The following is a 27,914-nucleotide window of genomic DNA, read 5'->3' as shown; positions in this document are numbered from 1 at the left end:
TTTCACCGGTGGCCCCCGCTGCAGCCTAGTGGCAAAGAATTCCACAAGGCCTGTCTTCTGCCTTCGACTGTCGGCTGCTTAGCTGCAGCCGCCCAGGTGTTCGCAGCCCCATCGTCCCCCCTCCTTTGATCATGCCTTTAGGGAGCTGTCAGATCTGGTTAGAGAGCTGGGCTGGGCTTGGTGGATAACCCTTTGCGTCGGCCTGTTGGGCCTGCTGTGCTAGTTTCCCTGCAAACAAAAGGACAGCCCTCTATGTATGTCTGCCTACAGGTTGAGATCCGCACAGAAAGGACACCTCCTGCTGCCCCTGGCTTTGGAGAAGAGGCAGACAGCAACCGAGGAGACAGGCCATGCAAGTGGAGGTGATCCCCTGACAGGCTGAAGACCGGTTGGTGTCTTTTTGGAGACAGGCTAAAACGCCTGCTTTGTTTGAACGGCTGATTGCTATCTCACCTGGTTTCTAATATTCTAATATGGCTGGTTTCTGTCATTTATTTGTATTTATTTACTTAATTTATCCCCCACTCTTCTCCAACTCACCCAGCAAGCTTCCATGGCAGAGCATGGGACCTGAACCTTCCAAATTCTAGACCCAACACTGCAAGCACCACCAAACCCTACTGGCTCTGGGTCTCTTCTGTTTTCAGCTGCCATTTTAGTTCGTGGCTTTAAATCGATCGGGGAACTCTTCAAATTCATGCCCCACAGGAATATTTCTGCCTAAATCACAATGTGCCCCTTTTGAGTACTGATCTAAATAATAATAATAAATATAATAACAATAAATAAAGAAGACGGTTATCATCGTGTATCCTTTTCCCGCTGCTTTGCTTTTAATAAGATGCCCAACAGGATGAAAATTAGCCAGATGGACTTCCCATTTTTTCTCTGACCTCGGACTGGGTAAATATGTAGAGTTGCCACTGGATCCAGGGACACCGGGACACCTGAGCAGATCCTGTGAAGAGCAGCCTTCTGAACCACAGTAATGAAGAGAAGGAACTTTTAAAATGGCTTCACCTGTGTGTCAAGCGGCTGTCAAAGGTACAAGAGCAAGACTGGATTAATAAAGGTGCCAACGTGCGCCCACAACCCACCCACCCCAGCTGCCATCTCATAGCCAAGGGGCTGTCTTCAGTCAGGATAATATCATATAAGAGTATAAGAAGGACGGTCTAATAATTAAACCAAACAGAGAGAACCAGACCTATCCAATGGCAATACAATAAATATATTCATAAAAGAAAGAGAAGTGTCCCATTTTTGTAGTTATTTCTTTATTCTGTAGGACTTTATTCTGTAGGACTCAAAACGGAATCCAGGTAATATCCGTTTTCAATGAGAATCTTTCTTTCACGGAACATGTCAATACAGACCGGTATCCCCATACCTATGTGAGCCTGTGGCCAGTATTATATTATTATTATATATAATCCTCAATACTAATAAAATTGATAAATATACTGAAGATTCAGAGGACTTGTCACTGATGAAAGAATCTCACAGAAAACGGGTATTACTTGGATTCCATTTTGACAGAAGTCCTACAGGATAAAGAAATAAGGAAAACTACAAAAAAGGACACTTTTCTTTCTTTTATGAAGATATTTATTGTATTGCCATTGGATAGGTCTGGTTCTCTCTGTTTGGTTCAGTCAGGAGAATCACAAGACTGAAGCTGCAAGGAATATCAGGCCAGCTGAAGGAGCTGGCAGCACAAGGCAGCCGTAATTAGGTCATGCTATTTCTAAATGCACGTGCAAAGGGGTTGCTTTGAAAACATGACACTTCCCTCCCTCCCTCCAGCTCAACAAAGAAAGGGGGGGGGGCTTTATATTCAGAATGCCGCATTTGAAACAGCGTACCTCGCCAGAGCTTCCCCCACTACAGAGCGGTTTCACTGCCAACTGGAAGCCTGCAGACCGCACGACGACGGGTTATTATAAAACCGGAACGCCCTGTGCTGTGAGGACACCCGTCACCTTATGACATTTCAACAATCGCGCAAGGAGGGCCATGTGATGCCGACAAAATACCTTGATGGCAAATGTACTAAAGCAGATGACCCAACTGAGCCAAGGGGAGTTTGCCAGAAAGTGAGTTTGACGACCTGCCCCCCTTTTTCACGCATCCTACACTGGATGCAAATACCAAATTGCTGAGCTTTTGCAGAGAGCTGGTGGCCGCGTTCAATTTCGGCTCTGCAGGGGAGCCCTCCGTGTGGAACTGGGTGCAATTAGGGTGAACGGGTGCTGATGAAGACTGCAGAGAAGGGGGGGTATTAGAAAATGTAGTTTGTGGTGCCGAGGAAAGAGCAGCTCGCTTGCCAGAACACCATCTCCTGTGCTACACAGGAGCCTCACCGGTCTGTGCACTAGAAAGGGAATTTCCCGCCCACCTCGTCACGATCGTCCCAGTTCTGTCACCTTGGCATGCATGGAAAAAACCCGCCAACGATCGCCAGGCCAGTGACTCTGCAAGCAAACACCCAGCGTCATCAAATCCAAGAAGTTACTGTGTGCTTCAAGGACGCAACTTGGCTCGCTTGCTTGAGTCTTGCACCGGCAGACTCTGAAGGCGTCAAAAGCAGGGCATATCCGACGCTAAGTCATGACCCCTGCCTGCAAGCCAATAGACTGCGTAGATCCTGTTTTGGATGCACTTATTGAGAGGCTGCACTGCTCAGATGACCTCTAGGTCCTCTTATAAGGACAGGTTCTTATTTTTACTCCTCGTGAATATCCCTTCCTTTTTTTGCGTTGGGGTTCATATTGTCCAGCTTCCGACTCCCATCTTGGAGCGCCAGATTCTCTCTCTAGCTGTCAGCCTGGTTCTCATAAGCGGCAAATGAGGCGGAAGAAACTGTTGTAGGGATGTACCATTTCAGGGCGCAGGGAGGGCCTTGTGCCTGATTCTATATAGACTCTATTAAAGGGAGGGACTGTGGCTCAGGGGAAGGGCATCTTCTTGTCAGTTAATGAGGTCAGGCAGTAGGTGATGTCAAAGACCTCCGCTTTAGATCCTGAAGTGTCACTGCCGATCGAAGCAAACAACAGTCCCCTTGATGGAGGAATGGTTCGATTCATTATGGTGGCTTCATGTGTTCATGTGACTCCCTGCATATAGAAAACTGCATCTTCAGGGCGTATTCTAGCAATCTTCGCCCTGGCTGGCTGGCTAACTTTCTGCATGCAAGGAATTCTTTTGTAGGGAACTGAATTCACCCCGTCTTCTCGTTTCCTCTGTTGCTTAAGAACTGGACGGCTGATAGATCTAATTAGAAGTTTATATCTTTTGCATTATGGGATATGCTTGGGCTTTGGTCTCAAAACGCCCACCTTCCTAACAATTACTCACTAATACGCCTACCTTCCTAGCAGTTAATTCACTAATATGGCGGACTCCCCTGGGCATCTAAACAGAGGAGACCCTCTTCTGTGGCAAATATATTGATGTGATGTGGCAGAATTAGAAACGGTGGGGGAGGAGGGGGCAGAGAAAGAAGCATCGCCTTTGCCGGTCCACAGAGAAGTCAAGAGTGGACAGAACCGTCAGCTGGAAAGATTTGTGGTCCCTCCAGCCCTGACTCTCCCAAGGCTGCTCTTGGGAGCTGTGCCCGTTTCTTCTTCCCTCTCTTTAAATAGAAGCATGCATTCAGAGCTTCCTCAATGCCAGCCTCAGCTAGCCCTCCGGAGAAAGAGAGTGCACAGGGAAGGGCTTTGGAGCAGAATTTTAGTACCCATATGGAAAAAGGGCAGCCAACAAGTGAGAGCAAGGATGGAGTATGGTTTCACCTATAGGCTCTGTTGAGCCCAAGTCACTCAAAGCCTCAGGGTGCCACTCATAAAGGGGAAACTAGGGTGATGCACCCATCAATCTAGACTCTTGTGAATCCAAATAAACTGGACGAAGCATTCTGCAACTCAGAAATCCTGTAGAACTGATCCTACAGAACTGCCAGCATTTTAAAGGAAACGGGGACCTTGAGGTATTTGAGAGAGGCAGAAGGAGCAAGTCTCCCAGGAGGAGTTATGCATGCCACCAGGCCAAGACACAGAGTTGCACTGCCCCCATGTGGCAGCTTGAAATAAGCCTCCACTGTGGAATGAGCTATTATTACTAGCATGCAACTCAAGGCACATGGTGGCCTTTCTCAGCTTCTGATGCCAGGGACTGAACCAGGGGTAGTCAAACTGTGGCCCTCCAGATGTCCATGGACTACAATTCCCAGGAGCCCCTGCCAGCATTTGCTGGCAGGGGCTCCTGGGAATTGTAGTCCATGGACATCTGGAGGGCCGCAGTTTGACTACCCCTGGACTGAACATTCAGGCAAAGCTGAGACCTCTAAACCTCTTGAGTCACACACACACTCTCCCCCAAAACAGGAAACCCTACCAAAGGCCACCCTGGAACAAAACCTGCAATTACAGTCCACAGGCTGAGCAAACCCCCTAATCTTTCAAGGCAAAAGGGCAAAAAGAAGAAAAAGAAAAGCAGATTGCAGTCTTTTGATCCCACAAAACAATTTATTCACGATATTTACAGCAACGGCTTCCCGTCCATTCCCTCGGGAGCTTCTCTCGCTTATGGATGCTCAAAGAAACCCTTGTCCAGCTCAGCTGCCCAAGCTGGGATGAAGTCACCTTGTAGAGTCCCACTTGTTCCTGCTGAGTCCCTTTCGCAAGGAGATTCTCCCTTCCCCTCCGTAATGCTAGGGCAGCTCTACGCAGCGGTCTCTATGGAAACGGACATCCGTGAGGAGCGGGATGTCAGGAGCAAGCGGCTTCCTTAGGTCTTTATGGCTGTGTCGCGAGACTTGTAGGCCACCCCGCGGCTCTTCAGCTCTCGCACAATCCCTGTGAGCAAAGAAAAGCAAGCATTTGTAAGGGCAGGGGTGGAGGGCTGAGTTTGCTGGCCCTTGGTTCAAAGGTGGGTGAGCAAGCACCATTTGGAAGGGTCTTGCTAGTTCAAACTGAAAGGTCCCTCCAGCCAGCATTGTTTCAATGGCAGCTAGCTAGAAGACCACAAGCGTGGCAAGAAAGCAACAGCCAGCAGAAGGCATCCAGTGGGGCGTTGCCTCTGAACAGGGATGTCCCATTTCCCTATAACTTCCTCCTCCAAGAAACCAATCCACCCCCTTTTACAGCCATCTAAGGCAGCGTCTACCTTGTGCCAGCGAAATCTGCACTCAGTTCATCAGTGCTGTTCAAGCTTCCTTTTCCCCAGGTCTAAATTCTCACATTGCCTCCCCACCCCCACCCCATAAATACATCCAAACGCTTCCCCTTCAAGAATTATAGCCCAGGCATGCACTGGATTTGTAGCAAATGGGCCCCAAATGCTCATTCATCTGACAGCCAGGGGAGATTTCCAGCTCCCTGGTCCTTCCAACGACAGCCACACAGATTACCTTGGGGCAGACGGCCCGTCACGGACACTGCGTAGACGCCTGGCTTGAAGTTACCTGAGAGGGGAGGACATTTTGAGTTACTGTTGGAAAGCAGGGACCAGCGTAATGAGATGGACTGGGTTGGGAAGAGAGTGATCCAGCCATCCTACATAGCCATGAAGCAACAGAGACAATCTAGCTGGCAGAGATGCTCCAAGGCTAAATGAGAAGCTGCACCTCTCAGAAAGCAGAAGAGCTACAGAAATTAATCAAGTTAGGTAAGTTAGAGCAAGCACAGTTCCACAGGGCCTGCAAAATGGAGCTCTTCTACCAAGCATTCGGTTGAGGTCAGTAACTGACAATATCTATTGGGCCCCCAGAATCCCCATCCAACTCAGATTCAGCCACCAATTTTGTCATGGACTATCCAGTTCTGCAAAAAAAACCCCAAAAGAACATGTTGGGTTATGCTCATTTGTTGACAGTTGAATAGTTCTACTGTTGATACAATTACTGAATTTACATCGTATCAGTAAATGGTTTCACGTTCTCTGTAAGCCACCTTGAGCCAAAAGGGAGAGCGGTATAGAAATGTAAGAAATAAAAAAAAAAAGTGAAGAAGTCACCCCCACCCTGAGATGGTGTTAAAACAGACAGAAAGAGGCTGTTTCAAGGGGAGACATGAAACCAAAGATGACAAAAAAATCACCTCTAAGGTTTAGCAAGCACCTATTAGCACGGCATCTCAAGTCCGGAATATGACAAAACGTACTCAGAAGTACATTGGCGTGCATGCAGATATACAAAACTCAAAATCTGTGTGACTTCAAGAAGCCTCGTTATGGAGTCTCAGGAGCTGGCAAGCAAGCTGTGAAGACTGAATATACCTTTTCAAACAGCAGACCTGCCCCTAAGACGAAGAATTGCAGAATCCTTTCCCAGATAGGTGCTGAGGCTTCAAGAACCTGCCAAGCTGCCACAAGTTAATACAACCCCTTTGAAGGCAACTGACATGTATAAGGTAGGGCTTGGCTACTTCCCAAAAGACAGGTAAAAAAAAACATCTTGAATAGAAGCAGAAAGCAAGGGGGGACTTACTGATCCGCTGCCACTTGGAGACCCAGCTGTCTTCAGGGCTCATCATCGCAATGATGCTGCAGGAAGACGAAAAAACATTCAGGAATGAACATGGGCAATGGGGAACATGCCCAAACTGAATCATAACAGTTATGAGTTCTGGAAGAAAGGCAGGAGAGATCCAGGTTCAAGTTTCTGAAGCCAACTGGGTGACCACAGGGCCAGTTAGCTTAACCTACCTTGTGGGTGGTGTCGAGAAGATAAAATGAAGGGAAAAGCAACAAAACTCACGTGCACAATGGGGAGGAAGGCGTAGGATAAAAATGAGACAGGGAAGCAGCTCAGTCCAGCATCTTATGCGTGTCCCTCATTGGTGCATGAAGCTGATGGACAATTTAAGACAACTCTGTAAGCTTCATACCAACGTAAGCCTAAGCCCAAGACCGCCTACTCTGACCAGCAGCTGATCCTGAAGATCTCTGGAAGAGTGGCCTTTTCCGTCCATTGCAAGAAATCTGTTCCACTGGATGTTCCGCAGAGCTCCTGTGCTTTGGCCCTTCCTCCCGGGCCACCAAATGGCTTTCTGCCATTCTTTCCCACCGTTCATGTAGCTCAGGAAGCTCATACATCTCATCCTTCATGCAGCTCACGAAGGGGCTTGCCACTGTGATATCGCCTGCCAGGCATCCAGATCACTGGGATTATGCGCTCCACATGGTGCCAGAACAGCACAGAAAGTCCAAGGGGAAACTGCCTCGGAAATTACTGAGGAAACAGCCTGGCAGGTGTAGCCAATGCAAACCTCAGCCTAGGGAAATGCAGAGCCGCTGCTGTAGTCAGTGCAGAGTGTCCTGATTTTCTTTTCTCAGTGTGCACCGAAGAAAGAGGCTCTACTGAAATCACCTATGCCTCTAAGCATCTGTGGAAGGTCAAGTGAACATGGCACCTGAGAACATTCTCACAGCTGTCAAGATGACAAAGTCTACTCTGTTGTACATGCCCATTGCTCTCCAGAATTTGGACAATGTTTTCAGGAATGTTCACCTGGAATACTTAAAAACCAAGGAGAGAAGCGGGGATGCGTTCTGCCAGTTACTAATCCAGAGGCAGATAACTGTTGGTTACAGCCTGCCTGTATTACTGCATTGTCAGAGCACTGGTCTATTGAGGTCACTAAAATCTTGTCTGACTCTCCAGGGTCTCTGGCAATAGTCTTCTGCATCATCCACTACCCAATCCCTTTAATGGGCAATGCCAGAGATTGAACATGGGACATTCTGCGAGCAAAGCAGATGCCCTACCAGTGAGCTGCGGGTCTTGCCCAGCTTGATCCCCCAGCAGGGCTAATTGACTGTGTCACGTGTGAATTTGGCCATGTCCAGGTGTAAGTATGAAGCTGATGGATGAAGGAGCTGGAACTGTTGCTGCTCGCCATTACAAGACCAACATAGTCACTGTTAACTTTCCTAAGAAGGTTTCTCAAAACTGTGACTCAGATTTTGGGGCACGTGGCTTCACAATCATGAAGTCCATGGAGACTAAGATTTTTGTCAACAGCAACCTTTTTTTGTGGATGAGCCTGACGAACCGTGCCAGGCTGCCAACGCACTCTTCATCTAAGGAAGGGAAGCCACCCTGTCTCACAGCTTGTGGCAGAGCTGAGAGGTGGTGCGTGACACAGAGTCTATTAAGAATGCTGCTTCTCTTTGAGGTTTGTTTCCCTTTCCCCCTCAACTACACCCAGGGAGATAATCTAACTCTATTTCCATTACATTCATGTTGACCCCATCTGCTTCTCTTGGCTGCTCTGCTAACCAAGCCTTTTCAAGGCTTGTTCTCTTAGCTGTTAATGTTTCCTTCGCACTTTTCTCCTACTCCTTCTTTTCGCCCAGCTGCTTCAGACTGACAGACTCTAACTGATCAGTCTTCCTGTGCTTGGAATGTTTGCAGATCCACCAATCCAGCGGCAGCTTCCCAGCCTAGCCAACCACAGGTAAGCCAAGCAGTGGCCAATCATATTCCAGATCCAATTGCCTTCTTTTAAAATCACTCTTTCCCCTGATTTCCCCTCAGGTTGTCACAAGCCACCCTCACCAGGCTCTACCTGCAAAGCCAAGCCAAGGGACAGACACACACACACAGGTGTTGATACTGCAGTGGCCCTCACGTCCAGGAGTGAACTTCTAGTTAGAATTCAACAATTATAGTACAGAATTCGACACCTGAGCTAGCTCTGCACGCCAGGGTACCTCCCTGCTATCGTTCCCATGATAGCTAGCCATGAGTCTGTGACTTTCAAATGACCAGGGACAAATAATAAGATGGTTATTTGTGATCTAGCCACCAGTTCAGATTCCCTACCCCCCACCCCATATAATTCAGTATGTCTTTTATCCCTTTCTTAATTCTGTATATGATTTTTTATTGCAAAGATTAAGAGAGGATTGCTGTGAAATGGGACAGAATGCTATTTTTTATTATATTATTTGTGCTTTAATGAGTCTTTGAATCCACTAGGATTCCCCTTCACAAGGCAGCTTACATAATACAGTTATATTCAAGATGCTTCCTTCTCTTTCAGACAGGGTGAGTCTCTGTCAGCACCCCCAGTCTTTCGTTCAGTCACCGTAATTGTGCCAGTCTGCATGTGCCTTACTTCCTCTCCCTTCTCCCCCCCTCCCCTTGACCAAGACTACAGGTTTCCCCTCTGCCCAGGAGCACAGAGAGAAGAGCTGAGTAGTTCAGCTGTGCTTCCACTGTTGCAATGAAGAGGGGTTTTTTATGCCCTGCTTTTTACTACCCGAAGGATGTAGGTGAGGCTGAGTGAGCTCTGAGAGAACTGAGACTGGTCCAAGATCATGCAGCTAGCTGTATATGGAAAAATGGAGAATCAAACCCAGTTCTCCAGACTAGAGGTCACCAGTCTTAACTACTATAACAAGCTGGCGTGAGAGTTGGATATATATCAGAGAATCCTGCGCTTTAGGTCCTGTACTAGCAAAAGACACAAGAGTTCCCAGCATTGTCAGGAAGGTCAAAGACCCATGACTACATGCTCTAATGCAGCCATGTTACCCTAGGCACACTTACCCATCAAAGGATGAGCTGGTGCAGTCGTAAACCATCTCACGGTTCCCTTTCATCTGTAGGTAAGAGTCGCAGTTATCACAGCCATCAAACTCAAACTGGTCAATGGTCTGGAGAGGAGGAAGGCATGGAGAATCTCAGACAATAGAATTGGAATGACAACTATCCCTGCCCCTACAACACAGCCACTGAAACAAAGAAAACAGCCAAGGCACAACCAGTCCCATCCCTGTCCCACCCAGCAGCTAGAACTGCGCCCATTCAAAAATGGCAAAGTTAGTTCTGATCCTCTCAAAAGGAATTTAGTCACATCCTATGCAATGTAAAACAGATCTTTTGAAAAGAGCATTTGAAGGTACATTGTGCGGGGAGCAGGGTTTTTTGATAAACACATCACATACCCAAATCAGTGAGTTAAGCCATGAGTCTCCTTTCAAAATAATTAACAATACTAGAAAAAACTTTCAATAACAATCCTCCAATCAAAAATACTTAATCTTCTATCTTAGCGCTCTTATTTAACACTAAGCCGTCTGCTGCCCAGTGGCAGGTGTTCTGTATGTGGTAGAATTGTTTTTCTGCAAACCCCAGTTTTTGTATTGATGTTTTATTTAATGGGGTTTTATTATTTTGGGATTTTTTTTAATGCTGTAACCCGCCACGATCCGGCATACCAAGAGTGGGGGTAGGGGGTAAGAAATGTAAAGAATAAGAATAAGAATGAGGATCATTGTCCATGGGGTCGCGATGGGTCGATCACAACTTTGCACCTAACAACAACAAAAGTGCATTACACAAATAAGCCTTAAGAATGTGCTTTGTTTCCACTCAGCTGAATACAAACATAAATTTCATCCATAATAATACTTTACCAGCACTTCCGTAGCCACAATTCTGTATTTGGTATCATATAACTATAGACTTGGAAGGGACCTCCAGGGTCATCTAGTCCAGGGGTAGTCAATCTGCGGTCCTCCAGATGTTCATGGAGTACAATTCCCAGGAGCCCCTGCCAGCTTTTGCTGGCAGGGGCTCATTGGAATTGTAGTCCATGAACATCTGGAGGACCACAGGTTGACTACCGCTGGTCTAGTCCAATCCCCTGCCGAATGCAGGAAACTCACAATTATCTTAGTTTGCATCTCCCGCGCCCCCCCCCAAAAAGCAACCCTGCCACTACTATCCGGTTTCTGATTAACCAACGTCTAACCTCTGCTTTCCTCCAAGATTTCCCCCCTATTTGATGAAACCGAATTAAGACTGAATCACACCACTGATCTTTTACCCCAAAGGCTAACTCTGCCTCGGACGGGACAGCATTATCTTTGTTTTTGATACGCTGGGTCTCATTGGTGGGAGAAACTGCGACTGGGAGTATTTTAAATGCACAAATATTTCGAAAGTGGCCCCAGGGAGCGAAATCTCCCCCTTCACAGTACCATAGAGTTGGAAGGGACCTCCAGGGTCATCTAGTCCACCCCCCTTCACAATGCAGGAACCCACAACCTTTCACTATTAACAACATCCCTGTAAGAGGGTCGTAGTCCCAGCACGAGAGTAGTGCCCCCCTCCCTCACCTTGACAAGAGAGCAAAGCAAGCAGGCCCGCAAGTGCTGCAGGTCCTTGGGCACCGTGTCCATCGACATGCCAATCATCCCCTGGAGACCCACACGAAAAGTGAGAAACGAGTGGGGTTTTTTTACAACCCTTCGCTATTACTTCCGGTTCCGTCTAGTTCCGGCAAACATCACTTCCGGGTCACCACCCGCTCAGTCCTTCTCCTTGCGTAGGTCTGTTCTTCCGCAGTCGTTCGCGCGCCCGACTGTGATCACGCATGCGCGTCTTCTATGGCGCGTTTAACGTTCCTTCGGGGCACGGCGCCTAGCAACGCGGTGTGATTGGCGTCAGCCGTCCTGTTGTAGACACGCCCCCCTAGTGGGACTGCTTTTTCTTTGCTTTGTAAGTGGGTGGGATTTAAAGGGGTCTTGCCTCCACCCCAAAAACGGAATTAATTATCCAAAAAAGTTTCTCCACTCCAACTGAAAGGTCTATTTTTTTTTTTTGCGGGATGCCAAAAATCCAAAACACAAGAGGCCAAATGGTCAAGCTGGAGTTCCCAGATAGAGCAGAAAACAGAAAGGATATATTTGTAAATATGGGGAGATCTCAAAAACCAGGGAAGACATAGCTAGAGTGGAAAAAAAATATGTTGGAATGATTTAAAGGGCTTTTTCTAGATTGGGGAAATGCGAATTATGAAAACCCAACAAGGCAAGGGAAAACACATCTGCAGAATAGGCCTTTGAAACAGAGGCCCCGTTTTTTCAAATGTATACTTGAAGATTTTTGTAAAAGGGTTGGATGAGGGTGGGGGCTGATTCACGTTTGTGGTTCTGCAGAGGACCCAGCTTGAAGTCCAGGGCAGGATCCAAACAGGCATGAAATTGACCAGTGCCTGGTCCAGTGGGTTTAAACCCGAAACTGACCAATAGATCGCACTGATGGGAAGATCCACTGTCCTGTGTGCATATGTTTTCTGGGAGGGGGGGTTGGTTCAGTTTTGTCTCTTCTTGTCCCACCATGCTAAGTTCCTATTAAAGAGCTGATTGAACTCCCAGTGTCCTGCCTTCCTTTGAACCCAGGGAACTACCAGTCACCATGTCGGTCTGAAGCAGCAGAACAGAGTCTGAGTTCAGGGGCACCATTAAGGGCAATAAAGTTTGATTCAGGGGTGGGGGGATTCAATACCGATTTTTTAAAAAAATTATGTGTCTAAAATATGCTTTATCAAAGCAACTGCCTTAACTTGTTTCAATTCTGAGTAATAACATGGGATCCAGTATAACCCCTTGGTTATACCTGGACCCAACAGAGTCACCGTCAGCTGGGCCCAGTCATGTGTGGGAAGCATAATATCCTTCAAGCCCCCCCCCTGCTTTCCTAGCTAATTTCACTTCTTATCAGTACGCATTCTGACCATTTAATTGCAGTACAGTTATATTTACCTGTTCAAAATAACCTCGTGAATACTTCCATGTTGCACAGTTTGCAGAAAGCCAGGGGAGTAAGAACCTTCCTTCCATCCCAACCTTCCTCATCTTTCTTACCATTGAGAAACCCCGGAAACATTCTTCATGCTTTGAGAACGTGCAGAATGTGGCTGGGAAGCATGGCTGTGTACATGCCTACCTGGGGCCCCTCCCCTTCCCACCTCCTCCGGGCCCATCACTGGCCATTGGGGGGTGCTAGTTGACATGACCACATATGGACAGTGCAGTCAAGAAACCCCACATTTTACTACCCAAAGGAGTCTCAAAGCAGCTTATAATCACCTACCCGTCCTCTCCCTACGACAGACACCCTGTGAGGTCGTTGAGGCCGGGAGAGCTCTGTAAGATTTGTGACTGGCCCAAGGTCACCCAGCTGGCTGCATGTGGAGTGGAGGAATCAAACCCGTTTCCTCAGATTAGAGGCCACCACTCTTAAACACTACACCACACTGGCTCTGAACTCAGGACCTGGACTTGTATATCATGCAGGACTAGCCCAGCCTACTTTGAACAGCCGTGGTTTTATTGTGGGGGGGGGGGGAGGAACATCAATGAAGAACTGCACCTCAGGATTCTCTGAAATGCTACCAAATGCCTTGTGGCCTTTTTCCTACTCAGAGTAGCGTCACATGCAATCCCTGGGTAACTCTTCCTGCCCTAGCGTCTTTTGCAGTGCTGGCAACTAAACCATTTGAGGTCAAACCCATCCTTGGAAGCTCTGCGAGTTGGGCACTGGTTTATAAAGGTCGAATTAAGCTGTTATAGCACCAAGTTTTACTCTTTGCAGTAAACATATTTGAAATCTAAGCCATTATGACAAACGTGCAGTGTGAAATAACCCTCTTGTCTTCCCTCGGGAGTACCATCTAACCACATTTCGTCCTTCCCATTTCTTTCTTTCAAAGACCTCAGAGTCTCCCGGCTCCAGGATGAAGAGAGTCTAAAAACTCCTCCATTGTAGTGGGAGACCACCAGGAAGCAGAGGCAAGCGAGGCTGGGTTTTTGAGTGAATGGCAGCAGCGTTAGAGCACTACAATCAAAGGGAAAGCTCTTCTGTGCAAGACTCATGGAGAGGAACGGGGGTGGCTACATAACGCTAATGGCAGCCTAATAGCCCAACCTAGCTTGATTTTGTCCACACTTGGAAGCTAAACAGAGTGATACAGAATCTTCATTGGATGGGAGACCGCTGAGGAGAACTCGGGTCGGCGTGCTGAGGAAGGCAAACCAGCTTTGCTCTTCTCTTGCCTTGAAAACTCCATGGTACTGGGGTGCCGTGAGCCAGTTGTGACTTGGAAGCACATGGTTATCATTATTATTATGTAAGATACTCTTTTCCTTCCTTCCAAAACACAAACAGAGGTTGGGGGCGTTCATAGCAGCAAAAGGCAGGCATCCAGAGAAAGAAACCCCTGTCAATTCTGCCCCGCCTCTAAACCCGAACTGAGCTCCCCCAGCCTCCTTTGTCCTCTAACCAGCCAACGTACAATGTCATAATTTATTTCTGGTGGATGAGGAAGCAGCTCCTCTTGCACACAGGCAGCCAACGACTGGGTACAGAAAAACAAAACAGCCATCTTTACACGTGGATAAATATATTAGCAAAATAAATAGGTTCCGAGCTTGCGCTCACATTTGGACAATCTCGATCTCTCAGATATAAATATAGTTTTGCATATGTATACACATAAAGATTATTCCTCTCTCTCTTTTTTTTTAATTCTTCTTTTTCTTTCTTTTTTGGTTTTACAAAACGTACCGCAAGTGCCGCCACAGTAGACTCAGGAAATAAAAAGTACAAAAATAAAATCCTTGTTCACATTTCAAAGGGTTGTCGGGAGGAAGGAGCAGAGAGAGAAAGAGGGGGAGGGAAGGAAGAGGGGAGGGAAAGAGGCACCAGCTGAAGGTATTTGGTGGAAAGACGCCTAAGGAAGCAGAGTTGTGACTCATTAACATTCGGGCCTTTGACCGAAATGGTGGTTTTTTTTTTTTTTGCTTGCTGGTTACGAATGTTGCCATTTGGAATAACTTCCTTGGGACGCAAGTGAATGCGTTTGGGGTAGATCCAAACGCCTGCGTTCTCCTCTCCTTTCGCATGGGTTTGTGTGTTTGGACTCCAAGGGAAACAAAACCGAAGCCAAACTCACACTCACATTTCCTTTGAGAGATGGCTTTAAAAAAATCCCACTGAACGCTGCATTTTTTAAAAATATATATATATATATATATTGGCATGTTTCCCCTCCTGAAATATTTTTCCAGTGCTAGAAGTCTGAAAGAAAGCAGAATGAGAATGTTCATGCTGTAAATACGATGCCGTTCGGCAAGTACCACCGGCGTAGCAGGAGCAGAAGGCAGCGATCCCCACAGAACCTTCTCATGAAGGCGTTGGTTGCACCACAGAAAATATGCGCCATAACCCTAGTGCTCTCTGCTTTCCAGGATGCTTGCTTCATTGCTTCTTAAGCAGGACCTCCATGTCCTGATTATAGCCCTAGGAGAGCTTCATGTTTAAGGCTGAGTCCAGCCTATGCTTGCATCTCTGGAAAGGAAACTTGTGTTCCCTCTTTCTCCTGGCTGCCCGCTGAACTCAAGAAAGGCTGCTCCTGGGAGATGGGGAGGGACGAGATGACAGGGTTTGTGGAAGGGGTGGGGGATCAGTGGAAACTGCTGTTTTTATTCCAGATCCCCCACCCCTGCATGTGGAGGAGAAGCGGGGAATCAAACCTGGTTCTCTGGATCCAAGGCCACTGCTCTTAACCACTACGTCACATCGGTGTCAGCACCTGAAGAAATCGGACCAAATCCAGGGTTGTTTTTTTTTTTTTAAGCTACTGCCTGGCTAGGGGGGTGGATGGGGATGGGGAGAAAGGGATACCTGTGGCAAAAGAACAGGTAACACAAAGAGCATATCCGTCTGCTGCCACTCCTTCCTGCCTCAAAGAAGTCCTTCTGAAAACCACCCCCTGTGTAGGAAGAGAGAGGTCAGCCAGTACGTTGGGTGTCTGCAGTTCACACAAGCTGGTAGCAGAGACCAGGCCAGTCTGTTGTTCGTGGGCCCAAAGCAAAGCTTAAGAGTCGACCGGCCAAAAGTACAATGTAGACATGGAATTCTTGCATACCTCACTATACCTGGAACGACATTCCTTAACATACAGGGGCAGGGTCTCACCTGAGGGTATTGTGGGGTCGAGGGATTGTGTCTGATTCCATCAAGCCATCTGATTCTTGAACCCAAATCAGGACCTGGGTGGCAAAAGAGACCTCAGCACAGACCCACATGTCTATGGGACCTCAACCGCACAGTTCTCCTGCTTCGTATCTTGTCTACTTTTAGCGGCGGCTTCTCCCGAACGTCTGCTTTTGTGGTCAGGGGTGCAAGGGGCAGCCAGAGGGATCACGATAGGTTACATGACATTGTGAAGCGAGAAGAAACGGGCAGCTTTGAATGTCGTGCCTTTCTGCTCCCTTCCGGAAAAGCTGGACAGTTTTGCTCCTTCCTCCAGGAGCGAGAGTAGCAAGGACCCGACACCCCCCATAACTGGAACCACCTTCAAGGGGGCGACTCCTGACAACTGGCAAGCGATACTGGCAGCTTATGTTTGGCAAACAAGTCACGGGCCGGGCGAGTGGTAAGAACTGAACGTGGCCGTGATGTAACAGCGAGCTCGGGAGGACTAGGGAGGGGACGACTGGACCGGGTACTCCTTAAGACTGACTGTCACTCCATCAGAGCTGGATTCATGGAGAACTTGCTAGTCCTTTCTCGTGGAATTCCCAAATGGCATGAGTCTCTTTCCAGATCCCAAGAAGCAGATCGGTTGGCCTCCTGTTAAACCGAATGTTCGTATATATCTGGGATGTCTTCTTTCGACCCTGCAATTAGAAAAGTCATGTCAGTAGCCTGGTCTCTATCTGTGACGAAGAGAGGCTATCATTATCTTTGACAGATATATTTTGTGGGTCATTTATAAAACTGCAGTGCAATTGTGCTGTTGCCCCGGCAATGGACCTTACTTTTGTACGACGACAGAAGGTGGGAAGGGGAGGGGACCCAGGGGGGTGCATCCACAGCAATGCTTCCCAACCATATTGTGCACAATGACACCACTTCTGGGGTTCCTTGAAGCCTGAAGAACATTTCAAGGTTTTTTCAGTGGTAAAAAAAAGTTGAGAAAGGCTGGTCTATGCTACATACACCTGTGCCTAAAGGTAAAGGTATCCCCTGTGCAAGCACCGAGTCATGTCTGACCCTTGGGGTGACGCCCTCTAGCGTTTTCTTGGCAGACTCAGTACGGGGTGGTTTGCCAGTGCCTTCCCCAGTCATTACCGTTTACCCTCCAGCAAGCTGGGTACTCACTTTACCGACCTCGGAAGGATGGAAGGCTGAGTCGACCTTGAGCTGGCTGCTGGGATCGAACTCCGAGCCTCATGGGCAGAGCTTTCAGACTGCATGTCTGCTGCCTTACCACTCCACGCCACAAGAGGCTCTCCCACCCACCCGTGCCTAGGGATAGCCATATCGATTTACAGAGAATTGTCAATTGACCCTAGCGGCTGTGGCTTACCCGGGTGGTGTGGCGGAATTTGGCAGCTGAGGTAAAAACTGGCACTGTTCCCTGTGGCGTCCACCCCCGAAGCTTCCCCTGTTGATTCGCAGTCCCGTTCCCTCGTCCTGTTCCCCTTCTCCCAAGGCTTTACACCGGAATAGGGAGCTAAGCGCTTTGAAATCTGCTGACAACCGGGAAAGCTATGCGTCGAGGAACCGCCGGGCACGAGAGGCTGGATCTCTGCGGGGCAGCAGTGTCCAGAGCTTCGGCCACAACGAGCTGGAGAGCCGCAGTCCGTGGGCGTGCCAGAATTCTCTGGCAAAGGGGTCTGGGGAGAGACAAGGGGGGGCTTCCATTTCCGCCTGCCCGGATGAAGCGGTAAGCAGGGCCGCTGGGATGTCTGCGGCCCAGCGGCTCCCAGCGGCCTGCTGGCTGCCGCACTGAATTCGGGTCCGTCGGGCAAAGCGGGGGGGTGTCCTTGGGGCAAACAAGACGGCTGTCCGAGCAGAGTCGCCTCCTGGGAGGCGGATCCAGAGACGTTGTCCGGCGGCGGTACCCTCTCGGTCCTTTTGTGAGCCTGAGCGCTAAGCAGCCCGACCTTGGCCCGGAGGGATTTGGGCTTCCGCTGAGTGGGGTCTTGGGCCGGCCTGCCGCTCGGGCACTCCGGGGGGCTCCGTCCGTAATGATGGTGCCGGTGGTGGTGGTGGTGGTAGTGGACGTGGTTACTGGACAGCTGCGCCCTGCCGTCCGCCGGCCCGTCCGCCGACTGGAGCCTGGGCCGCGGGTCCCTCCAAGGCGGCGACGGCTCCGGCCTGCTCTCCGCGGCCGGCTGCTCCGAACCGCAGAAGGCGAAAGGGTCATAATCGCTGCTGAGGGAGCTGCGGAAGGTGGAGCAGCTCCCGTGGATGGCCTGTAGGCTGACGTCGGTGCAATTCAGCACGGAGTCGCTGGAGGAGCCGTGGCAAGGGCCCGAACTGGTGTCGCTCCCGGGGCCGTCTGGGAGGTACCCGCTGGGTTCCGTGAGGTAACTCTCCCCTGAGCCGCTGCTGTGGAGATGGTGCCTCCCGTGGCGGATCCCTCTCTGGGGAGGGGCGGCCCGGTTGAGCCTGTCGGACAGGGGAGCCCTCGGCCCTCCTCGGCAGGGGGGCTGGCGTTGGAGCAGGCAGGGCCTGTGAGGGGGAGGGCCCTGCTCACGCGGCAGAGGCTCCTGGGGCAGGGGAGCCAAGGGTCCTCGGGAAGGAGGGGGCTGGTGAGCACACCGAGGCTCTGAACTGGCCGGCCCGTAGCGCAAGTAATGCATGCTCCCGAATCCCGCCTGGGAGAGCTGGGGAGAGTGGAAGAAAGGGTAGCCGTGGCAGTTCCTGGGGGGCATCGGGGGGAGAGTCCGTGGGAAGTGGTACAGGGCGTGTCCCGGATGCTGCCGGACGAACGGGTGCCTCTGGCCCTGCCCTGGCTGATGTCCTTCCTCCCGGAAGCGCAGGGGCAAAGCAGAGGGGTCTTGATCTGCAAAAAGGAAGAAGCCAGACCGGTCAGAGACTGCAAGCAGCGGGTAAAACGAGCCGTCCTTCACCCTCCTCCGGCTTCCCCGCTCTTACCGATGATGTTGAACATGCACAGAGGACAGGTTTGGTGCTGCTGGAGCCAGGGGTCGACGCACCACCGGTGGAACTCGTGGAAGCAGGTGATGATGCGCAGCTCCTGGGAAGACAGGCGAGATGGTGAGAGGAGAAGGGAGCAGAATTGGGAGTGAAAGACCCGACGTTTCTCCCCAGCGTCACTCTCCCCTTCCCCATCTTGCTTTTGCAGCAGGGCCCAGTGAGCTGAGTGAGGCCGAGAGGGAGCCTCAAGGCAGCGTTTTCTCCCCTCGTCCATTTTCTCATCACAACAACCCTGTGAGGTAGGTCAGGGCGAGAGAGAGTGACTGGCCCACAGCTCCCCCCACCCCAGGGAAACTTGCATCTGGTTCTCAGACACTCTCACCCAGGCTTTCTCAGTCGTGAAACCCGGGGGCTTCTGGATGGCCAGGGAAGGGTTTCCCGTTAGTTTTTAAAAAATTGTTAAACACTTATTGGGTGATAGGACCATATATGGCCATGTTGGCCCGCCCATCCCCTCCCAAAATGGCCAATGATGGGCCTGGAGGGGGTGAGAAGGGGAGGAGCCTCGGGTGGGCGTGTCCACAGCTCTGCTTCCCAATCACATTCTGTAGGATGGCGCCATTTCTGGGGTTTCTCGAAGCTGTTTCAGGGGATTCTCAGTGGTCAAAAAGGCTGCCACTCCACCAAGCTGCCCTCCCAATGACAGGTCTTGTTTACAAAGTGGAGATAACATTTGACTTTTGTAGGGCTCCTGGAGTGGTGCTCAGGAGTGAAACGTGTACCTGTGATGGGGAGAGAGAGAGAGCTGGGGGGGGGGGGAGAAGAGGGAATACCAGGCACTGGGGAAACATGGCGAGCCAAGTAAGCATAAAGGCCCTGAGCGTGTGGAGTCCTCCCCAGCTAAGCCACTCAACCACAAGTAGGCGAGACACACGATCCTTATCTGTGTAGGTGTTTAATTCCCAGCAGCTCAACTCCTTCCTTCCTTTGAAGCTCCCTTCTGCCGCAATGCTCCTTCCACCTGAGGTGTGATCATGACTGAAGGAAAACTGGCTCGTCTTTAAGGAGCCACGGGGACTCCTGCTCGGGGTTGCTTGGCGGCAGGCAAACAGGGGCGACCATCTCGAATCGCTCACGGGATGTCCCGCTCTCTATTGCAGGCTGTGACATCGAGCTGACTACCCTTTTCCTTCCTTCCTGGCCGATCCAGATTCAAATCGCCGCTCTGCTTCGGAAGCTTACTGGGGCAGAGTCTGCACTTACTTTCTTTATTCCATTGTCAATCCTGTTGGATTCAGATCGCTTTGAACTCCGTTCTTCCTCTCTGCCCCCCACCCCAATGGAAACAGGAAAGTCTTCTGCACATGGTTAGGGGAGTTCAGAAGGGGGTGGGAGCCAAGCCTCTTTCTTTATTTTCTTGAAGGGGGGGGAGAGGAGCCAAGCAGGGAGCCTCTTTCTTTTCTTGGAGGGGTGGGGGAGAGGATCGAAAAAGGCAGAGAAGGGAGAAAAAATCCAGGACCGACAGAAGTTGAGAGAAATTAGGGGCTTCTCCTTTAAGGCAAGCGCGTCACATGACCAGGTGTAGCCTCAGAGGTTCTCTACCACGGAGCTTTCTTTCCCAAATGGATATTGAGCATTAAAAGCACTCCAAGATATTGCACAATAAAGGTAGGGTCACTCCGGATCGATCCTTCTTGCTGCAGAAGGAAAATTTAAATCGCCCCAAATCCAAACGGAAATCGCAATCTGTGTAGAGGGCAGGGACTGAATCGACCTGGGGTTGGAATAAAAGCTCCGTGCAGTTTACACCTAGGTGACATTCTCGGACTAACCTACCTCACAGGGTTGTTGTGAACATAACACGGGCAAAGGGAGAATAACGTATGCCACCCTGAGCTTCTGGGCGGGAGAGATAAAAATGTAAAAGTGCCCCCATTTGACTGTGTCAAGGGAAAAATGGAACCGCGGTGCCAAAAGAATGACTTGCTGATTGTTGAGTACTGACTGCTAAGCTATAAGCTGTAAGAGACAAGTTCACTGTGCAAGATTGTTGTTTATATCGAATCAAGATGTTTATTGCGCTGCATTGCTTGGCGAAAGTTACAACGCAAACTGCCCTGAGCCAAAAGGGATATGATCAATAAAATAAAATGAATTTAAGAATATTTGAACATATATAGCTTCCAGACCAGGGTGCTGGTTGTGTGTGTCTCTGTGTGTGTGCGCGCACGCATGTGTACGCACGTGAAACGGTGTGTACATCCATGTGATAGTTCCCCTCCCCACGTTAATTGGTTCTGCCTTCTGATTTATGGAGGCTCAGAACTGGAGGAACCAAATCCAAAAGGATTAATGCTTTGAGTGTGTGAACAGCTGCTGATCTTACTCATGCTAAACTGCCTGTCTCTGCACGTGCCCAGCCAAGCTGACGGAGGCCGCTAGGTGGGGTCTCTCCACAAACAGCAATGCCGAAACCAGTCTGTCTCCGACGGAATCCGTCCTCCTGTGTGTTTCTCTCCTGTGTGACAAGATGGGGGAGCCCTAGAGGCAGCACCTGTAAGGGGCATGTGGGCCAATCTGGCAAGGTCATTCGTCATGAAGGCTTACCTGGCCCTCGCTGAACTCCTCCAGGCAGATGGCGCAGACCGGAGCGGAGCTGCAGGTGCTGGCAGTGTCCCCCGTCGGGGCTTGCCGACAGCGGGCCTGGTACCTCCGGGTGGCCAGCTGGTTGATTGCTCGCAGGGTCTCTTCCTGGACGTTCGTCTGCAGGAAAATGAGAAAGTGGAAGGATCTAGAGAGGCTCCAACAGCCAGGTGGTGGTGCCGGAGGCGTAGGGGCGACAAATCCACTGGCAGTCTTCAAGCAAAGGTTGGATGCACACTTTTCTTGGATGCTTTAGGATGCTCTGGGCTGATCCTGCGTTGAGCAGGGGGTTGGACTAGATGGCCTGCATGGCCCCTCCCAACTCTATGGTTCTATGATTCTAACTCCTGCAACTTTTGGGGATGGAGCTTGGGGAGAACAGAATCCTGGCGGGGCGCGGTGATAACAATAAAGAACAAGAGCATTTGTTCTTTATATATTTTGTTTATAAGTCGCATTTCCCCAAAGGCTCAGGGCGGGTAACGACAATAATAGTAGTTCAATATAAACGTCATACATTAAATATGAACATTAAAGTCATCACAAGTCAGGGCCTTTTCGCACAGGGATCTTTGTTGCAAATTGTTTGCGGAATGAAAAATCGCCATTTAAAATAGTGGAATTCGTCGTTATGCATACCTGCCTTTGTAGTGGAATCAGTTGCGTTTTTTAGCGTTTCCCACAGGCTTCCGGTCTCGGCAGAAATCGCTAGAAAGGAAGCGCTATTGCCAAGCTCGTCCCGCCCCTGGCCGTCAAGCAGCCAATGGGCAGCCGTTAGCATGCTCCCAAACAGCCCCTTTCCCTTTAAGAAAGGTTTAAAAAAAAAAAAAAACGACCCATAGCAATGAATCTAGGTAGATTCGTTGCTACGGAGAGACCCATCCAGCTGCCTAATGTGAGCTGTCGTTTGATTGTATGATCATTTGCACGCTGCCTCGAGTGATAAAAAAAAAAATCCCCCCCCCCTCTCACGGGCACGATTTTCGGCTGAATTTATTTGTAAAAAATAAAGGGACTTTATTTCAGCAAACGGGCTTTTCAGTTGTTTGTGCTTAGTGACTAAAGGTGAAGGTCTGAAGCCAGGGAAGCCTCTAAACAGAAAGAGGCTCGCCGGTGCGTTTATCCCCGCTCGCTCGGAGAAAAAAAAATGGCGATCGCTTCGCTGGAAGTTTGGAGGAGAGAGCCAGGGGGAGGGACTTTGAAGAACCAGCAACAATGGTAACGCACAGATCTTTAGCGCTACTGTTGCAGATTGGTTGCAGGAGTGTATCGCTATCCGGAGGGTGAATCCACTTTTCTGGATTCCCCTGAAAGCGCCACAACGAAGCGCTTTTTGCTGATTGGTTTCAGGATTGTTGCAGATTGTCTACGACGTCGTGGGTTATGTCAAATTAGTAGCGTTTCCAAATAGCAACCATTCTGCTACTTTGAAGCCGTGCGAAATGGCCCTCAGTGTTAAAGGTAAAGGTATCCCCTGTGCAAGCACCGAGTCATGTCTGACCCTTGGGGTGACGCCCTCCAGCGTTTTCTTGGCAGACTCAATACGGGGTGGTTTGCCAGTGCCTTCCCCAGTCATGACCGTTTACCCCCCAGCAAGCTGGGTACTCATTTTACCGACCTCGGAAGGATGGAAGGCTGAGTCAACCTTGAGCCGGCTGCTGGGATCGAACTCCCAGCCTCATGGGCAAAGCTTTCAGACGGCTGCCTTACCACTCTGCGCCACAAGAGGCTCTTATAAGTCAGGGCCATTTCGCACGGGGATCTTTGTTGCAAATTGGTCACTGAATGAAAAATCGCCATTTAAAATAGTGGAATTCGTCGTTTTGCATACCTGGCTTTGTAGTGGAATCAGTTGCGTTTTTTAGCGTTTCCCACAGGCTTCCGGTCTCGGCAGAAATCGCTAGAAAGGAAGCGCTATTGCCAAGCTCGTCCCGCCCCTGGCCGTCAAGCAGCCAATGGGCAGCCGTTAGCATGCTCCCAAACAGCCCCTTTCCCTTTAAGAAAGGTTTTTTTTAAAAAAAAACACACACATTGTAATGAATCTGAGTAGATTCGTTGCAATGGAGAGACCCATCCAGCTGCCTGGGGTGTTTGAGCTGTAGTTTGATTGTTTGATCGTTAACACGCTGGCTCCGTTTGATTGTTTGATCGTTAACACGCTGGCTCCGAGTGAAAAAAAAAAATCCCCCCCCTCTCACGGCCCGATTTTCGGCTGAATGGAATGTGTGAAACTGAAGGTCACTTAGTGACTGAAGGGGAGGGACTGAAGCCGGGGAAGCCTCTGTTTGAGCTGTCATTTGATCGTGGCCATGCTGCCTCCGAGTGGAAAACCGGGCGCGATTTTCAGCCGAAACAGTGTGAAAAATAAAGGGAAAATACATCAGCAAACGGGCTTCTGCGGGCTTCTTGTGCTTAGTGACTAAACTGCTCTGAGGAGGGACTGCAGCCTGGGAAGCCTCACTGGCTAAACGGAGGCTCGCCGGTGCGTTGATCTCCACTCGCTCGGGGAAAAAAAAATGGCGATCGCTTCGCCGGAAGTTTGGAGTACAGGCTCAGGAGGAGGGACTTTGAAGAACCCACAACAATGGTAACGCACAGGTCTTTATCGCTATTGTTGCAGATTGGTTGCAGGAGTGTATCGCTATCCGGAGGGTGAATCCACTTTTCTGGATTCCCCTGAAAGCGCCACAACGAAGCCCTTTTGGCGGGTCGGTTTCAGGATTGTTGCAGATTGTCTACGACGTCGTGGGTTATGGCAAATTAGTAGCGTTTCCAATTAGCAACCATTGTGCTATTTTGAAGCCGTGCGAAATGGCCCTCAGTGTTAGATTAAGACAAATCTTCTAAGCTGCCGCCTCTCTTTCTAACAAGAGCCGTGATGGCAACAGAAGCATCCACGTTCCAAAGCATCCATCTTCTCGGTAGTCTGGACATGGGCTGGAATTCCGGGGGATCTCCAGGTCCCACCTGGAGGCTGGCATCCCTAATGGAGGTAGACCTTGCCAGGCTGCACAGCTGATTCCAGAGCCGATGGATTTCACATTTCCTTATTGTTTAAGCCAGGGGTAGTCAAACTGCGGCCCTCCAGATGTCCATGGACTACAATTCCCAGAAGCCCCTGCCAGCATTCACTGGCAGGGGCTTCTGGGAATTGTAGTCCATGGACATCTGGAGGGCCGCAGTTTGACTACCCCTGGCTTAAGCGCACCAGCTTTGAAAGAAGCAGGCAGCCGGCTCTTGCCTCCCCAATGCCCCTCGTGATCATGTCCCGTCTCACTTTGTGCCCTGATTTCCAGGCCTGATGCAAGAGCTACCATCTCGGGCTGCTTCCACATGTGGAGTGCCGCACACGCTGGCATCTTTCGGGAACCTCCGCGCAACTCCATGCTCTTCCCAAGCATGACTCATGAGGCTCCCGGGGGCCTTCTTAGAGCGAGAGCAAAGTAAAAAATTCCTTGGCTCCGGATCAAAGGAGGAAAGGCAGGGAAGTGGCTGGACTCGAAGTACCTTGGGCTGATACAGCAGAGCACTTCTGAGGATTTGAGCTCTTCCATAGGATGGGTGTGTTGTAACTTTTCTTCTCTCTACGAGTTTACCCCGCAAGCGTGCCCTTGGGGACTGAGAGGGCCTCAAACTGGAAATAAGACCCTGTGACTGGGAGTGGAGGTGGGGGGGGGGGTGGAATGGCCTGGGGAGGGATTTGGGAGAGAGCTGGCAGGAAACTTCAGCCCCCTACCAAACCCCATGGCTTCTCCCCTGCTAGTGTCCCCACCGGCATTTCGATTCTTTCAGCCCATGGGTTAGGTACGGGACAATGTGTTTGCCAACACAATGCGTCGCTCTGCTCTGAGAACCTGGCCGAGCACAGATTTGGCACTCTCCAAAATCGGGAACTGGCTCGAAAGGAAGAACGCTGAGGGCCATTTCGCACGGCTTCAAAATAGCACAATGGTTGCTAATTGGAAACGCTACTAATTTGCCATAACCCACGACATCGTAGACAATCTTCAACAATCCTGAAACCGACCCGCAAAAAGCGCTTCGTTGTAGCGCTTTCAGGGGAATCCAGAAAAGTGGATTCACCCTCCGGATAGCGATACACTCCTGCAACCAATCTGCAACAGTAGCGCTAAAGACCTGTGCGTTACCATTGTTGCTGGTTCTTCAAAGTCCCTCCCCCTGGCTCTCTCCTCCAAACTTCCGGCTAAGCGATCGCCATTTTTTTTTCTCCGAGCGAGCGGGGATAAACGCACCAGCGAGCCTCTTTCTGTTTAGAGGCTTCCCTGGCTTCAGTCCTTCACCTTTAGTCACTAAGCACAAACCACATAAAAGCCCGTTTGCTGAAATAAAGTCCCTTTATTTTTTACACATAAATTCAGCCGAAAATCGGGCCCGTGAGAGGGGGGGGGGATTTTTTTTTTATCACTCGAGGCAGCGTGCCAAAGATCATACAATCAAACGACAGCTCACATTAGGCAGCTGGATGGGTCTCTCCGTAGCAACGAATCTACCTAGATTCGTTGCTATGGGTCTGTTTTTTTTTTTTAAAAACCTTTCTTAAAGGGAAAGGGGCTGTTTGGGAGCATGCTAACGGCTGCCCATTGGCTGCTTGACGGCCAGGGGCGGGACGAGCTTGGCAATAGCGCTTCCTTTCTAGCAATTTCTGCCGAGACCGGAAGCCTGTGGGAAACGCTAAAAAACGCAACTGATTCCACTACAAAGGCAGGTATGCATAACGACGAATTCCACTATTTTAAATGGCGATTTTTCATTCTGCAAACAATTTGCAACAAAGATCCCCGTGCGAAAAGGCCCTGAGTGTAAGTCAGCCGTCTTCGCAATGCTAGATGCCTCCTCCCACATTCTATTGGACATCATGAACTTCCACGAGAATGTTAGATGACCCCGCCCTCCCTTTTCTTGATGGCACACCTGTGAAAAAAGCCTGATCTTGTATTGGAGTAAATACAGTAGCAAACCCACCTATACCCTAGCCTACCCTCCAGTGAAGGATGACTGCTTCGGTGGGAATATTCCAAGGGCGAACTGAGAAGCAAAAACAGCCCAGGAGCAAGCTGGCAGCAGCTTCTTGGCTCAGACGGAGACGGATCCACCCGTAAGCTCTTACCTGAATTCTGCTTGGCTGACACCGAGAGCGCACGATGAAGATCAAGACGATGACCAGGACTGTGCTGACCACAGTGAGCAATATCCAGACGTCATAGTCCGGCTGTTGGAGAGAGGCAGGAGGTTAGGAAGACAAGAGATGCTTAGAAGAAGACTTGGTTCTTATATGCCACTTCTCTCTACCAGAAGTGGCTCAAAATCGCCTTCCCTTTCCTCTCCTCTTTCCTTGAAAGCACTGGGTATTTTTGGGGTGGGGTATTGTCCCACATCTGGGATGACGTAGTTCCGACCCAGATGTTTGTTGTTCATTTCGTTTCACTGTAGGACTTTGCTGATTATTAATCATGGGTGGGATTTAGCGATAGGTCAAAAAAATTCCCAGTTTCACATATCGGCTAAAGGGATCTGAACCCCGCTGAGACTGAGAGGGGAAAAGATCTCGGCATCATGGTGGACAGCTCAACGGAAGCGGCAAGCCAGTGTGCTGCAGCAGTGAAAAAGTCACACTATTGTGCATATTATTGATATTTTTTGGTATTGATATTGTATTTTCTAGGGTTTTAATGTTTTAAGGGGTTTTATGGGGATTCTGTGATCGTGTTTTATATTGTAAGCTACCATGAGGTGACATTGTCATGAGTGGAGGGGGATAAAATAAAGCATAAACAAACAAAGAAATGAGTTCCGGGTTATTTGGGAAAGAATTGAGCCTAAAATGACCGATATTGTAATGTCCCTGTATAGATTCAGGGTGCGACCTCATTTGGAATACAAGCTAGGGCAATTTCTGGGGTGATGCAGAAGAAAGGCAGGTTGATCAGAATCTATGACAGGGATGCCCAATCTTTTCGAGATGGTGGGCACCTTTGGAATTCTCACACAGGGCAGTGGGCATAATCAGAGCATGGCTGCCACAAGAGGTAGAGCCGGCCACGAATTTCCAGAGCGCAAGGTTATATATGTTGCATCTGTTGACCCACTGAGGACCAAGCCTGAGGACGGATCACAAGCCTGCAATGTAATTGACCAATGTGTGCCTAGATCTTCCCCCCAGATCCAATCAGTTTAAAGTGAAACTGACCAATAGCATGAGCTGGCGAGAAGATCTATTGTGGGGCTTGTGTATATAACAGTGGTTCTCAACCTTCCTAATGGCCCATTATGCACGGAGTGGAAAGTCTGCATTCGGGGTGGAATGGCGGCGGCTAAAATCACCAATTATGCACGCTGCAGGCGGCAACCGGGTGCAGAGTCAACGTATGCCGCCGAAAAAGCCACATTAGCGAGATGCGGAAGAAAGTGGAGCTTCCTGGGAACAGGGCGAAACCAGAAGCGACTCTGGAGTATCTGCGTGCATAATCGGATACTCTGGATTTTGCCGCCATTGTGTTCC

General features: G+C 49.7%; 2 protein-coding genes across 2 annotated transcripts in view; both read right to left on the bottom strand.

Moving 5' to 3' along the window:
- Nucleotides 1-4,506: 4,506 nt before the first annotated feature.
- On the bottom strand, nt 4,507-11,307 carry SUPT4H1 (SPT4 homolog, DSIF elongation factor subunit). Its single transcript, XM_077311437.1, has 5 exons — nt 11,131-11,307; nt 9,557-9,663; nt 6,488-6,543; nt 5,411-5,464; nt 4,507-4,856 (listed from the first exon to the last, which is right to left on the bottom strand). The coding sequence occupies exons 1-5, from the start codon at nt 11,206-11,208 to the stop codon at nt 4,789-4,791; spliced, it is 363 nt and encodes a 120-aa protein (XP_077167552.1). The 5' UTR covers nt 11,209-11,307; the 3' UTR covers nt 4,507-4,788.
- Nucleotides 11,308-14,123: 2,816 nt separating this feature from the next.
- RNF43 (ring finger protein 43) overlaps nt 14,124-27,914 on the bottom strand; it is a 49,697-nt gene continuing 35,906 nt past the window's right edge. Inside the window, exons 5-9 of the mRNA XM_077311436.1 lie at nt 26,523-26,624; nt 21,359-21,514; nt 18,749-18,851; nt 17,172-18,656; nt 14,124-16,479 (exon numbers count right to left, since the gene is read on the bottom strand). Coding sequence (XP_077167551.1) covers nt 16,436-16,479; nt 17,172-18,656; nt 18,749-18,851; nt 21,359-21,514; nt 26,523-26,624 — 1,890 coding nt within the window. The 3' untranslated portion in view covers nt 14,124-16,435. The remainder of the gene's footprint in view (nt 16,480-17,171; nt 18,657-18,748; nt 18,852-21,358; nt 21,515-26,522; nt 26,625-27,914) is intronic.

The sequence above is a fragment of the Paroedura picta genome, chromosome 15 (genome assembly GCF_049243985.1).
Source record: "Paroedura picta isolate Pp20150507F chromosome 15, Ppicta_v3.0, whole genome shotgun sequence".
NCBI lineage: Eukaryota > Metazoa > Chordata > Lepidosauria > Squamata > Gekkonidae > Paroedura > Paroedura picta.
Note: the sequence above shows the minus strand (reverse complement) of the source record. Positions and strands in the feature narration are given on the sequence as shown.